Source organism: Vipera ursinii (genome assembly GCF_947247035.1).
Source record: "Vipera ursinii genome assembly, chromosome: 7".
Lineage (NCBI taxonomy): Eukaryota > Metazoa > Chordata > Lepidosauria > Squamata > Viperidae > Vipera > Vipera ursinii.
Window position 1 is genome coordinate 55,122,311 of NC_139521.1, and position 13,181 is coordinate 55,135,491.

Here is a 13,181-nt window from a genome sequence, read left to right on the forward strand (position 1 = left end):
GCCCTCCCCTTGTAAAGAAAATGTTTTTCCACAGGGCTTTTGGAATGGAAAATTCTAATTAGGAGATTGCAGTAGTCAGATTTAGTGGTTTAGCTGACCATTGGATTTATGCTTTTAGAATCCAACTAGAGTGAATAGCATACAAAAGTCTGCAAATAATTAAATTCCATAGCCCAGGAAGTGATTGTTCCATTTTTTTTCTGTGCTAGTTATATCCTGCTTCAAATTATAAGCTGTTTTGGATGCCACCCCTTAATTCAAAAATTAATTCAAAAACATTAAAGTTAATTCAAACTAAAATTAAAAAAAAATAAAAAATTAAAATTAAAAATTAATTCAAAAACAGGCAACAAGGATTTTCAAACAATAGAAACTAATATGACTCCCTGAGGGCCTCATTAATGTGCATTCTTCCTCTGGTCTTTGAGTAGGCAGAAAAGTACACAGGCATAATTTTCATTCTCTCAATAGCTGAACTCTAATTTGCTATGTAACAAGACCTATGAATGGTCCAGCTTTATTGCATAATAAACTAAGGGCAGAGATTGGCAGATTCACCTAGCTTTATTTCTTTACTTCTCTTTCATCCATCCAATAGCTAACCACCAGGGAAAAAAAACACTACAAATTGCTTTTCCGGCTTAATAAATTCAGGCAATGGGGGGGGCCAGCCACCTAGGGTGGGATACTAGCCACATTTTCATTAGTTTTCAAGTTGCTCCAATAAAAGAGATGTTGTTGTGACAGACATCTTCTTAATTTATTTCAGAACACGGATCTGCCCATTTTGTTTTTTGAAGACCAATAGCCATATTTCCAAAAATAGCGCAGTAATCTGGAGGAGGGGTATGAAGTGAAATGGCAGCTTACTCGCATCAAGAGAACTCCCTCTTAGTGTCTTGTCTTGGTCCCATCCTCTACACAATCAGCTTGCTAACCTGAATGCATGTCCATAGGGAAAGTAAACTGGAGAAACTCATGGCATTGAGAATTTAGGATTTACTAGCATTAGGGGGAAAAACAACACTATATTTGCTGCCTAATATGAACATTCTTTTTTTTTCTTCATCGACCTCTAAGAGTCCTAGATCAAACAAACTGAAAATCAGTATATTAATAATCTAAATTTATTTAGCAGTTTAATTTCCTCTCACCCTGAATCGTGTCTGATACTCGCAAAATCGTAACAGCAAACAGTCATATGTGCCCTGCCACCCTTCATCCTTAGAACTCTTAGGATGGAGATAAAATCAAAAACCAAAATAAACAACCCCTTCCCCCCGCCCCGTCATAAAGCTGGAAATACTCAAAACAGCTTAATAATTTTTTTTTAAAAAATGGTGGGTTATTTTTTCCTTATATGATGCTTTTCCGTTTGCCCTGCTCCTATACAGAAAACATTTAATGTTACTCAGTGCTTTTTTTCTAAAAAAAAAAAAAAAGTGCCGGAACTCTCATCTTGTTAATCTTTTATTTATATAATTTTATTTATATATTTATTTATATAATTAAAAAATTATATATTTACTGATTATGTGGATCTTTGTCGCTCAGCCTTAGCTGCACAATCACTGGGAAGCGGGATGTATTAAAATAGGACACACATTCCACCCCTTACATCACAACACCAGTACAAAAGGGGGAAGCTTGTATCGTGGTAGTTTTATTGTATTATTACTGTATTCTGGAACTGAGTACTGTAGATTATTTTTGAAAACAGGCAAATCCTTGTCTGAAATAATGCTGGTTTTTTATGGATTCACACATTATGCTGAGCCATATTGTTTAAATGTAATAAATCACCATTGGCAGGATTCATACATATGGACCCACAGTCTAGGTATACTATATTTATTCATATTTTATATATACCATAAATTATACATCTAATCTGGATTCAGCAAATATGCTAAAGTGGATCAATCATTTGCTGCCTAAAGTGATGTTTGGATCCAGTCATTGCAAAGCAACATTTATCACACAGTGTATGTCCTAAATAAGTCAGTTTGGGGCATACTCAGGAAACTATGGCCTAATAATATGATGTGTGAACTTATTTAGAATATCCTCCTCTTCTACTTGCAAGGAAACCCTTTTTTGTCTTGCTTTCTGATGTCTGATGAACCTGCTGATGTGGCTGGGCTGGGCGTTGCTGGCAGAGTTCCCCAGCGCTGGAGCCAGAGCAGCTGGTGCTGTGGGAACTGCGGGGCTGTCTCTAAATAGGGCTGCGTGGGGCAGGCGGGGTCACTGGTGGGGTGGATGGGGGTGGGGTGCTTGGAGCAGGGGGCTGCCCCCCAAGGACAGAGTCAGCATCGGAGCAGCTATTGTGGCAGCCGCGGGGCCTGATCTACATGGCACCGGTGCTAACTCCAGCCTCGGGGGGCAGCCCACCACCGCCACCCCCTGTGCCCCTGCCCACAGCCGCCCCAGCAGCGCCGCCCACCTCGCCGTGTAGAGTGGGCCCCATAGCTGCCACACTAGCTGCTCCAGCGCTAACTCCAGCCTCAGGGGGCAACCCACTGCTGCTACCCCCCTGCAGCCTTGCCCACAGCCACCCCGGCAGCGCTGCCCACCCCTCTGTGTAGAGCAGGCCTCACGGCTGCCAAACTAGCTGTTCCAGTGCTAACTCCAGCCTCAGGGGGCAACCCACCGCCGCCACACCCCCACACCCCCTACCGCAGGTGTCCCACCAGCAATGTCGCCCACCCCATGCAACCCCGTGTAGAGTGGGCCCAGCAGCTCCCACAGCACCAGCCGCTCCAACCCCGGGGGGCAGCCTGCCACCAACGCACCCCGCGCTCCTGCCCGCAGCAGCGCCACCACCCCTGCCTCCTGGTCCTCACTTAACTAGTTGAGATAGTGAAAGTTGGGGAGCAGGGAGGGCTGCAAAGTTCCTGCCAACTCACCTTCACTGCAGACAACTTGCTTTTGTCTTTTGGCATGCTCAGCAGCAATTCCTATTGGTTTTCGAAAGCCAATAGGCTTTCAAAAGCCAATAGAGGGAGTAGTACAGCTTGTGCAAAAGGTATTTTTGTGTGTGTGCAAAAAATGCCAGAATGCCGTTCTGAACATTCTATGAGGAAAAAAAGCCCTGATGTTACTTAAAAATGCAATTGAAGTACAATGTTGAAATTGTCTCTAAATACTCTCTGCCATGGGCTTTTCAGGATTGTAAAGCTTCCCCAAACGCTTTGCAGCTTTTATTCTAAAGTCAGCATGTAAGACCCAAAATGCTTCCATTGCAACTGTTTTACTATAATGTTGAACTTGCACTGTTCAGTGTGGAAGAAAAGTACATAAAAATGCACTATAGGAAAGACTATCTGGAACTGCTTTCCACTGTTAAATAATTTTTTCTTCAAATCTAAGAATTTAATTGAAGAAGAGGAAGCCAAAACCACAAAGAGAGGGAAAAAAAGATGACATTCCCATTCCAGTTCTGTAAATTTCACCTAAATGTTATTTTCATTGCAAGCATCTTTCAACAAACTTTTGTTCATTATAGTGAAAGAAAATTGATTGATTTATGTATCTGACAATCATTGTTAAAGACTTGTCGGCTAACTGATTGAACAATCATTTGTTGAACTAACCCAAGAATTGATTTAGGGCCTCTCCCACATGAATTTACACATTTTTACATATGTTTTACACATTTTATTTATAGTTGTGCAGGGAAAATTCCTCCAAAGGAAGTGATCATAATATTGTTGATCTTGTCATAATCAATTGTTCCCATCTAAGCTTCATTTTCTGAGGCTTCATCAGGCTTCTGAGGCTTTATAAAGTTTGACTTTATAAAATCATCTTTCATCTTTGCTCTCTATAATAATCAAATATGAATCACAAAGAAAATTTACAATCTCATTGTCTGCATGTGCTCCTTTAAGAAACTAGAAAATGTGTGCCAGTCAATGACTAGCCTTAATATTTTGGGGTTAGTAACAGTAAAAGAAGAATAAAATGAATGAATCGTGTCTTGCATGCAGTCAGAGCAGGATATTTGGTTCCCTCCCTATGCCCTCCCCCTGAGTTTTTCTTTGGAGGAAGATCAAACCATCGATTGATTAAATTGTTTGCAGGGTTTACACTACAGTTTTGATGTGTGTCCCACCTCAGAATGTCAGGAAGGGTGCTCTCCATTTGTGATTCCAAGAATCACTCCTGACCAAAAAAAAGATTGAAAAATGAATTAGCAAATAAGTCCCCACATCATATTCTAAACTAACTTCCAGGGGAATGGCGTACAAACAAAAATTATTAACTCATGGAGAACAAAGTATGTTTGCTGAACATTTTAGAAAAAAAGTCATTTTTGTAGCGTGCAGTGACTATGTTTTTCCATGCAGTACATCTTGGGAGAAATGATGAGGTGAAAAATAGCCTTCGTTTTAGGCTCCAAGAATTTTTAAACTATCCTGGGAAGTGTTGGAAAATCTTTTCTGCTCTTCAGAGATTTTAATTACATCAGAGATTTTAATATAGGATGTACATCTATCCATATTTCCATTTTCAGGCATATTGTATGCCTGTTCTCTTTATTTTCTAATTTGTAGTAAAGTGACATGGTGCCTATTGATTTATTTAATTCATATCCTTCCTACTGCAGGCAAATAACAGTAACAAAATTAAAGATAAAAAACACAATTTAAAATACCATATTGGCTAAAAACCAAATTAAAACATAATTTAACTCCACACTTAAATATAGGAAACCAAGATACAGTACATTTAAAAAATTTCTCTTTTTTGCCTTTACCAGTAATCATGCTTGCTTAAAGTCAGCAAACCTAAAGCGTGTTTCCTTTGGTGGTATTAAAACACAGAAAAGGAGGAAAGATTTCTGATTTCTTTGCAGAATTTTTTTAAAAATGTAATCCTTATGTTAAAATTCTTGACAATTTTTAGTAGAAAGAATATTTACATTTAATTTTTGCAATCCTGAAAAGCATACAAAAAAGAGAAGCCTGACTTCCCCCCCCCCCCCCATGACTTCTGGTATATTTCTTCAGATTTCAGAAGAAGGAATTCACATTCACATCTTCCTTCAGAGGAAGAAATTCACATTTCAGAAGAAGGAATTCTCATCCCTTTTTTCTACAGGGAAGAACATTCGGAATGTTTCAACACATTTAGAAGACTGATATAATCAAGTAGTCATGGAACAAACCAAATTTCTGTGGCAATTTTCATCATTTTGCAAGCAATGTAAACACTCTATTTTTGCATCAATTGCATAATATCATTCTACAAATAATGTAAAGTGCTGCACATATATTTCTGTGATTAAGCAATGATTAATGGACATGACCGCATCCTACCTAATCTGTTAAAACAGGTTTGACTGTAAATACTAAACTAAAAACTAAAGTAAACTAAACTAAACTAGAAAACTGTTACTACTAAAGCACCAGTTTACTAAGGTGTTCTACAGCACACTTTGTGCCTAAGTGCCAACATGGGGAAGGCGGAAGAGATAACAATGAAACCATTTTTAATTTCCTGGATTCAGAATATTTACAATACATATACAGTAAAGCCTACATAACCTGACCTAATACACATCAAGGAATACCTGACCTCATTTTAAATTCTCCAATTATTAAGATTTACAAGAAAGGTTATAGGAGTGGTCTTCAATTTGCTTATCTGAACACTCACAACCAAGAAGAGCTTCTCAACAACTGCTACATTGCCTCCCAAAGTGAGAGAGCTTTGTAAGCATGTAATAAAAATTAAGCAAGATTTCTCACATTGTGTATTTTTCATCATACACCTTTTAGTCTATTGCAGACATGTCAAACACAAGGCCCGGGGGCCGGATCCAGCCCGCAAAGTGGTTTCATGTGGCCCATGAAGCCATCCTGGAAACAGTGAGGGAACGGCCCCCACTGCCTTGGCCCTGGCCCAGAGACCCTCCTTCTGCCAGAGACCCTCAGATCTGTCCCACTCCTGCCCAGGCCCCCATAGGCACCCTTGATGCGAACAATGTAGAGCTGGCCACGCCCACCCAGTAGGCCACGCCCACCCTGGCCATACCCATCCGGCCCCCTGAGGGCAACCGCAATGCTGATGTGGCCCTCAATGAAATTGAGTTTGACACCCCTGGTCTATTGTCTATAAAACTCATGTTTATGAATTTTGCTGAAAGATGGGAGATAATGCTTTCAAAATTACCTCTTATTATTGCTTAACCTTCCCATTGAATCGTATTGGTTGTGACTAGTACGTAGTGTAACTGTTATCTAAAGCTTTCTTCGATTTAAATAGCTGCTTCATCTTCACTATTGTTCTATGTATGATTAGAGTGAAATGCTCTGTATATCATAGTGCACAATACAATTTTAACTGTTATTTTTAAACTGTTTTTGTTTATAACTCTTCTGTAATGCTATTCTGATTTGAGTTATATCCATTTATTGAAACTGCTTTACCTTAAATGGAGGCATTAAATGTTCTAAATAAATATTATGACAGGTTTTTTTTTGTAAAAGAAAAAGGTGCCGGAACTCACACACGTCATACAACCCGCCTTGCTTACCCTACAAAGTTCCATCCAAAAAAGGTGCCGGAACTCTGTTCTGAGCGTTCTATGACAAAAAAAGCCCTGAATATTATGAGTAAAAGGTTGAATAATGCACAGAAACATAGCATTCACAGACATCCGGTGGAAGCCATTATGACATTTGACACAACATGTCATCACACAATTTATGTACATTACACAATTTTTCTCACTGTCTTTATTTACGTACTGTGACTTAGATGCCACTCTGGCTTATCAAACCTTCTCTAATAAAAGGAATAAAAACCATACATCAAGGTAATCAAAGAGTTACAGAAACAAAAAGGTCAGTAAACACGTTGCACCAAAGAAATAGTCCAATATCAAACCCATGATAATTGTGTCATCATATGAACCAGATGGAGGCGTGATGGCTCAGCTTCTGCTAACCTAGCAGTTCAAAAGCACGTCAAAATGCAAGTAGAAAAATAAGGACCACTCCGGTGGGAAGGTAACAGCGTTCCGTGCGCCTTTGGCGTCTAGTCATGCCGGCCACATGACCACGGAGACGTCCCTGGACAAGCGCTGGCTCTTCGGCTTTGAAACGGAGATGAGCACCGGCCCCTAGAGTCGGAAACGACTAGCACGCATGTGCGGGGGAAACTTTACCTTTACCTTTACTTAATTATAATATAAGTATACACTTAAGTATAATGTAATATTTTTATTAGTTATATGTTTCCCATTTCACTATAGAGCAGCTCTGGATGACCTACAGCATCATAAAAACATTCAAATATTAAAGCATATAATGTTTGTGGGCATGCTCTGTTTCCTCTCAATTAAACAGTGTCATCTTATGGGACACAGGAAGGATATTTCCTCTGTCACAATATCTTCCCTATAGAAAAAAACATTCCCCTTATGATTAGAACAATCCCAGTCCTGTTGGCTTTCCATGAAACACTGAAGACCTGGTTCTTCACCCATGCATTGTAATAGATCATTGGAGAGGCCAGCTTATGCACAGGTAGTTGTAGACTACCTGAGTGCAGAATTTCCATTGCTAAGCAAGACAGTTATTAAGTTAGTGTTGCCCCATTTTATGACTTTTCTTACTGTAGTTGTTAAGTGAATAACTGCAGTTGTTAAGTTAGTTACATGGTTGTTAGTCCATCTGGATTCCTTATTGACTTTGTTTGTCAGAAGGTCGCAAAAGGTGATCACATGAACCCAGAACACTGCAACTGTCATAAATATGAGCCAGTTACCAAACGTCTGAATTTTGATCACATGACTATGAGAATGCAGTAATGGTCATAAGTGTGAACAGCAGTCATAAGTCACTTTTTCCAGTGCTGTTGTAACTTTGAACAGACACTAAATGAACTATTGTAAGTTGAGGATCATCTGTATTTTGAGTTCAATTATTATTACACCGGGTTCAATATATTTTGTTTTTTTCTAACCTAGTTTTTATTTTAATGATTGTGACATACAGCTGTATGTGAGTTGATGGCCAGATAAAATGAATGAATGAATAATGCAGACCTAAAATGCTAGGAATCCATGGAAGCTTGGCATTCAGACAAATCAGGCACCAATAGGCACATAGAGATAAAAAACATTTACACATCATACACAGGAGACAAAAAAAACCCCTAGGAAGGGAAAAAAAAGAACACATCCCCTCCAGTAGTGCACAATCAGATAGCAAGGATCAATATTGGACAAACAATCATGTATAAAACAATACTTTAATCAAGGAACCATCTAGCAGGAAACCACACCTTTACCAAAACTGGCAGGCAAGCTACTATATATAAACCAGTAGCAAATCCCCTCCTAACTTGCGGTGCTGATGTTATCTACTTGGGTAATAAAATATCTGCAAGCAAGCAACCAAACTCAAAAAGCACCAAGAAATCCACAGATGTATTTCTTTCACCAGGTTTTAATTTTTGAGATGGTTTTGCATTTATTAGATTGTAGTTTTAATACCGGTATTTACCGTATATACTTGAGTATAAGCCGACTCGAGTATAAGCCGAGACCCCCAATTTCACCCCCAAAAACTGAAAAAAGTTATTGACTCGAGTATAAGCCGATCCGCCGTTTTGCAAGCCTCCGCCGCCGGCGGAGGCTGGATCCGCGCTCTGCAAGCCTCTGCCACCAGCAGAGGCTCGATCCGCCATTTTGCAAGCCTGAATACACAGGAATACCCTGTGTGGCCACGGCTCTCGGGGAAGCCCTGGCTGTCCGCTTCCTCACTCCACGCTGCCATTCGGGGCCCGCGCGTTCCCCGGGCAAATCGCGGCGCCCAGCAGGCGAGGAAACACGCCCGCTCCAGTCGCCCCCCCTTCCCTCAGGAGACGCGAAGCAAGTGACCGCCCGGAGCTTACCGAGGACTTGCGCGCGGCCGAGGCTTCGGTGCTTCCAGGATCGCGCGCACCTCTCCCAAGCCGCCGCCGTCCGGAGACCTGCCGAAGTTTGGGGAGGTTTGGGGAGGTGCGCGCGCACCTCCCCAAACCTCCCCAAACTTCGGCAGGTCTCCGGACGGCGGTGGCTTGGGAGAGGTGCGCGCGATCCCGGAAGCACCAAAGCCTCGGCCGCGCACAAGTCCTCGGTAAGTTTTTTTGTTGACTGGAGTATAAGCCAAAGTGGAATTTTTCAGCCCAAAAAGTGGGCTGAAAAATTCGGCTTATACTCAAGTATATACGGTACTTTATTTACTTTATTTTGTTAGCTACTTCAAGTAGTCAACAAAACAGAACAGCGGGAAATAAACCAAATAAATAAATTTGGATTCTACTAATTGTTGTATATAACTTCACAAAACTGATCTTTACACAAAAGAGGAGAACAAACAATGAAAAGAATGTTACAGAAGATTAAATAAAATTTGATTTAATCAACTCAATCCAATATTTAGTTACCTAATAAACATTAAAACTCAATGAAAATTACACTACATGCTGAGATTAATTGTAGCAACAACTGCTGATAAGGGCATCTTTATTTAGAGTAGTCTGAAATAGAAGGATAGCTGTGGTTTTAATGCACTTTCTTGTTTTAGAAGTTTACTTGCTAGGTTTTTCACTTAAGTTTGTAATAAAAAGGAAAAAATGCAAATAGGAAACACAACTCTGTTAGCCGATTAATTCTGCATTGTCCCATTTATTATTTTCAATGAAATAAAATTGTTATCCATGTGAAGTACAATGAATGAGATCATGAGATCCAGTTTCTCATTCCTTTCTTTCACTGTTCAGCTGCCCAAATACATCCAAAAGCATTTCACCTCCAGGCCAAATGTCATAAGTAGTTTGCAAAATCTTGGACTATGATTCTGTACTTCATTAAGCATTGCTAGATCCCTCAACACAGAAAGAAGAGTCAGCCAGCAGTGGTCTCTAAGAAACAAAGTGCATTTTCATCTCTGCAGTGTGAATCGGTCATGTCATCATGTTGGCATTCTTTAATTTAGAATATCCCTCCAACTGTTTGTGCACAGCTAACAATAACACTGTCACTTGCTTGCAATGCATTCAGGCAGCTGTGAACTTTGAAGGATCACATAACAATGAGCTAAGAAGAACTTTGGGCCCATAGAAAAATACTTGATAACCCTCCCAGTGGTTATTTAATATATTTAATACATCAAGTTATTTGATGGATAATCTCAAGTGGATGGCTGCTATCCTTTGATCTCTCCTTTGTTTTGCATTACTCTGTGTTACTATAGAATTATGGAAGGCTTAATAGTTGGCAGCTTCATGTCTTTGGTTTTAGGGCTAGTAAGGGTGCTGCTGCAGGTCATGTCAGTGGCTATTCTGTCTTCCGCATAAGGTTTCCTCTTGGAAAATCTCTGCTGTCTCCTGTAAAAGAAAAAAAATCAAGGAATAAAATTATCTGTGGACAAACATTTTATGGTTATAAAATATAGTTCAAATATCCATTTGTTTTGTTAGCTGAATTCCAATACATCTGTCCCCTGTGGTGTAACACTCATCTTTAGCAGTTGAGCTGAAATTATTATTGCAGTATTCCTCAAACCAGAAGGTGGCCTGGTCTGCTAGATGGCAATTATAGGAATTGTAGATCAATGACTCTGCAACATACCTATTGGAGGAGAAGGAGGAGGCTATATTACTGATCATAGCTAGGGATAATGAGATTGACATGGAGACAAAGATATGGAGAGACTGAGTTCAGTTTTCCCTAGTCTACAGTTCTCAGACACATTTAACATTCATTTTGCTTCCATAAAGATGTGAAAATTAAAATTTGTTTATTGCCCATGGGTAGAGAAGGGATGAATTATTAGTGGCCCTTACCCACAGAAATTGATTAACTTTCAATTCATCTATCTGAAAATGCTCACCCAGATGTGCTTTACCAGATCCCTGGAATGTATGTGGTCCCTAATTGTTGCACTTAATTTTAACTAATATGTCAGAAGCTGAAAAATATTAAATGATTGGTTGATTATGTGCCATCAAGTTATTTTCAACTCCTAGTCACTACATATATTTTCTCCATGACAATCTATCCCTAATCTGTTTTTTAAAGTTTTAAAAGCATGGCACTACTGATATTGTTTTTAAACTTAAACTCAGATCAGAAACTCAAAATTTGCCATGTTCACACCCACTTAATATATATGTAATGGATATGCAAGCTTATGACACATCGCTCAAAGGCAAAGTGCAACCTTTAGCCAAAAATGTGCACATTGCTTCACCCACAATTTAATTTCTTTGGAAGCTTGATAATTTTCTCTGGAGTGAGATCTATTTGATTAACTTTATTGAAGTCACTTTCCCACAGCTTCAACTTTTCAAGATAATCAATATTCACTTCCACAATCAAAATGAATAGACTACAAACTTTCCAGATTATTAGACCCTCAAGCACAAACAATCTCCAGTTAGATTTAAAAGCAAGAGTGCTATTGAGTAAAGTTTATTTACATTCCAAAACTAAACCAAGCTCATAATCCTTTCATATTCAAGTCCACTGTTCCCTGTTCTAAGCTTTCATCATTTCAGCTTAATTTAAATTGGAAAAATCCCTTTTGTTGTTTCTATTGCTAATCTATTACTAACTTGATATGAGATATATGCGAGCAGCCAATTTTATATTATTGTCATAAAATTGCTTAAATAATAAGTAAAGCACTTAGGATATTAACAGTGGATTGTATTGATTGTGTTACTTTTTGCATATAACTACTGATTACACCCAAGAATAGTCTCAACCATTCAAAAGTTAACATTTTTTCTGACAGCAAACTCACTGTCCAAGTGGGAATTCCATAATCTCAAATACCTTAATACTGTACATAATTGGGTAGTATGGAATCAAAGACACCATCCATATATAAGTAGACCCCACGTTTTGATGAAGTACCCCTCCAATACAATGCCCCCCCCAAAGTATAGATAGGCATATTCTACTTCAAGAAAGTCAATGGCATTATACAAGCTGCAGTAGGGCTCTCTGACTAGCACCCTGAAGAGAAAAAAAACATCATTTTCTTTATTTGTTTATTTGTAGGTCCCTTTTTGATACATGAATATAGCAGCAACATGAAGATACTGTTTGTATTTTATAAGCCTTATCCCTGCAGGCCATACTGTTTTTATTTTTGTGAGTGTATTTTTTTTAGATCTGCAAGCTTCTTAAACAGCAATATGAGTTCATGTTTTATGGATGAAGCGAAGGCCTCTTACTGACCTGCTTCCAAAACATAATCAATACGTCTTAAAATACAGCAGAGTATGAGTAAAAATGCAATAGCAATCCCAATTCAAATATTGGTTTCTGGACTCCAGTTAAAGGGGGATTTAGATCAGTGATTCCATTTTGATCTAGTTAGCCTACTGATAGTGGTCATATAAAACCAGCCAAGCATATAATTGAAAACTTGCTTTCAAGATAAACAGTTATATTGTTTGAAACCATTTGGTGAAAGAGAAAAATAAATCAGAGGAAAATAAACAACAACAACAATAGCAATGATAATAATAATGATAGAATAATAGTACAGTCTAAACATTTGGCTGACAAAACAATAATAATAGTATGTTTTTATAGAAGTGGACACAGGATTAGTGGAATAAATCAGAGTTCCTAAATTTCAAATATTCAGAGTATTCTTATAATGGTTATGGTGTTGGTGACAATTTTAATACAATTTCATCATTTTGGGTGGCTCTATATTTCAAATATATGATCCATATGACCATTCAGCTGAACTGAGGACTCAGCAAACTGTAATCAATATTTAATGTAGCATTCTTACACCAGCTAAAGGTGAATTAAAACAATATTGCTTTCAAACAAACAATATATACTTTGAGCATGTTCTGGAAATGGTGGTTCTCAGACCATCTTGCATGTGAGGTGATGTAACTTTGGACAGATGATAGCTGATTGGTTTAGTAGTCCTTAATATAGAAATGTAAAATCCGGCATGTGTGGCTATCTAGTATATAAGTTCAGAAAATCAGGGAATGCAGTTTCTCATACAAAGAATCAGTATAAACAACTCAATTAAAACACATAAAAACTAAAAGACTGCTATAGTTAGGAATGCTAGATTTTATGCGGTAGACAGTTTTGAGAAAACAGTTGCTTAAAAAAATGTGATTTTATGCATAACACCCATTAG

General features: G+C 38.6%; 1 protein-coding gene across 1 annotated transcript in view; it reads right to left on the bottom strand.

Annotated features, from left to right (window-relative positions):
- Positions 1 to 10,045: 10,045 nt before the first annotated feature.
- The window catches only part of EGF (epidermal growth factor), a gene marked incomplete at its 5' end in the record, with an annotated part of 54,210 nt that continues 51,074 nt past the window's right edge, over positions 10,046 to 13,181 (bottom strand). Inside the window, one exon of the mRNA XM_083367091.1 lies at positions 10,046 to 10,383. Coding sequence (XP_083223217.1) covers positions 10,245 to 10,383 — 139 coding nt within the window. The 3' untranslated portion in view covers positions 10,046 to 10,244. The remainder of the gene's footprint in view (positions 10,384 to 13,181) is intronic.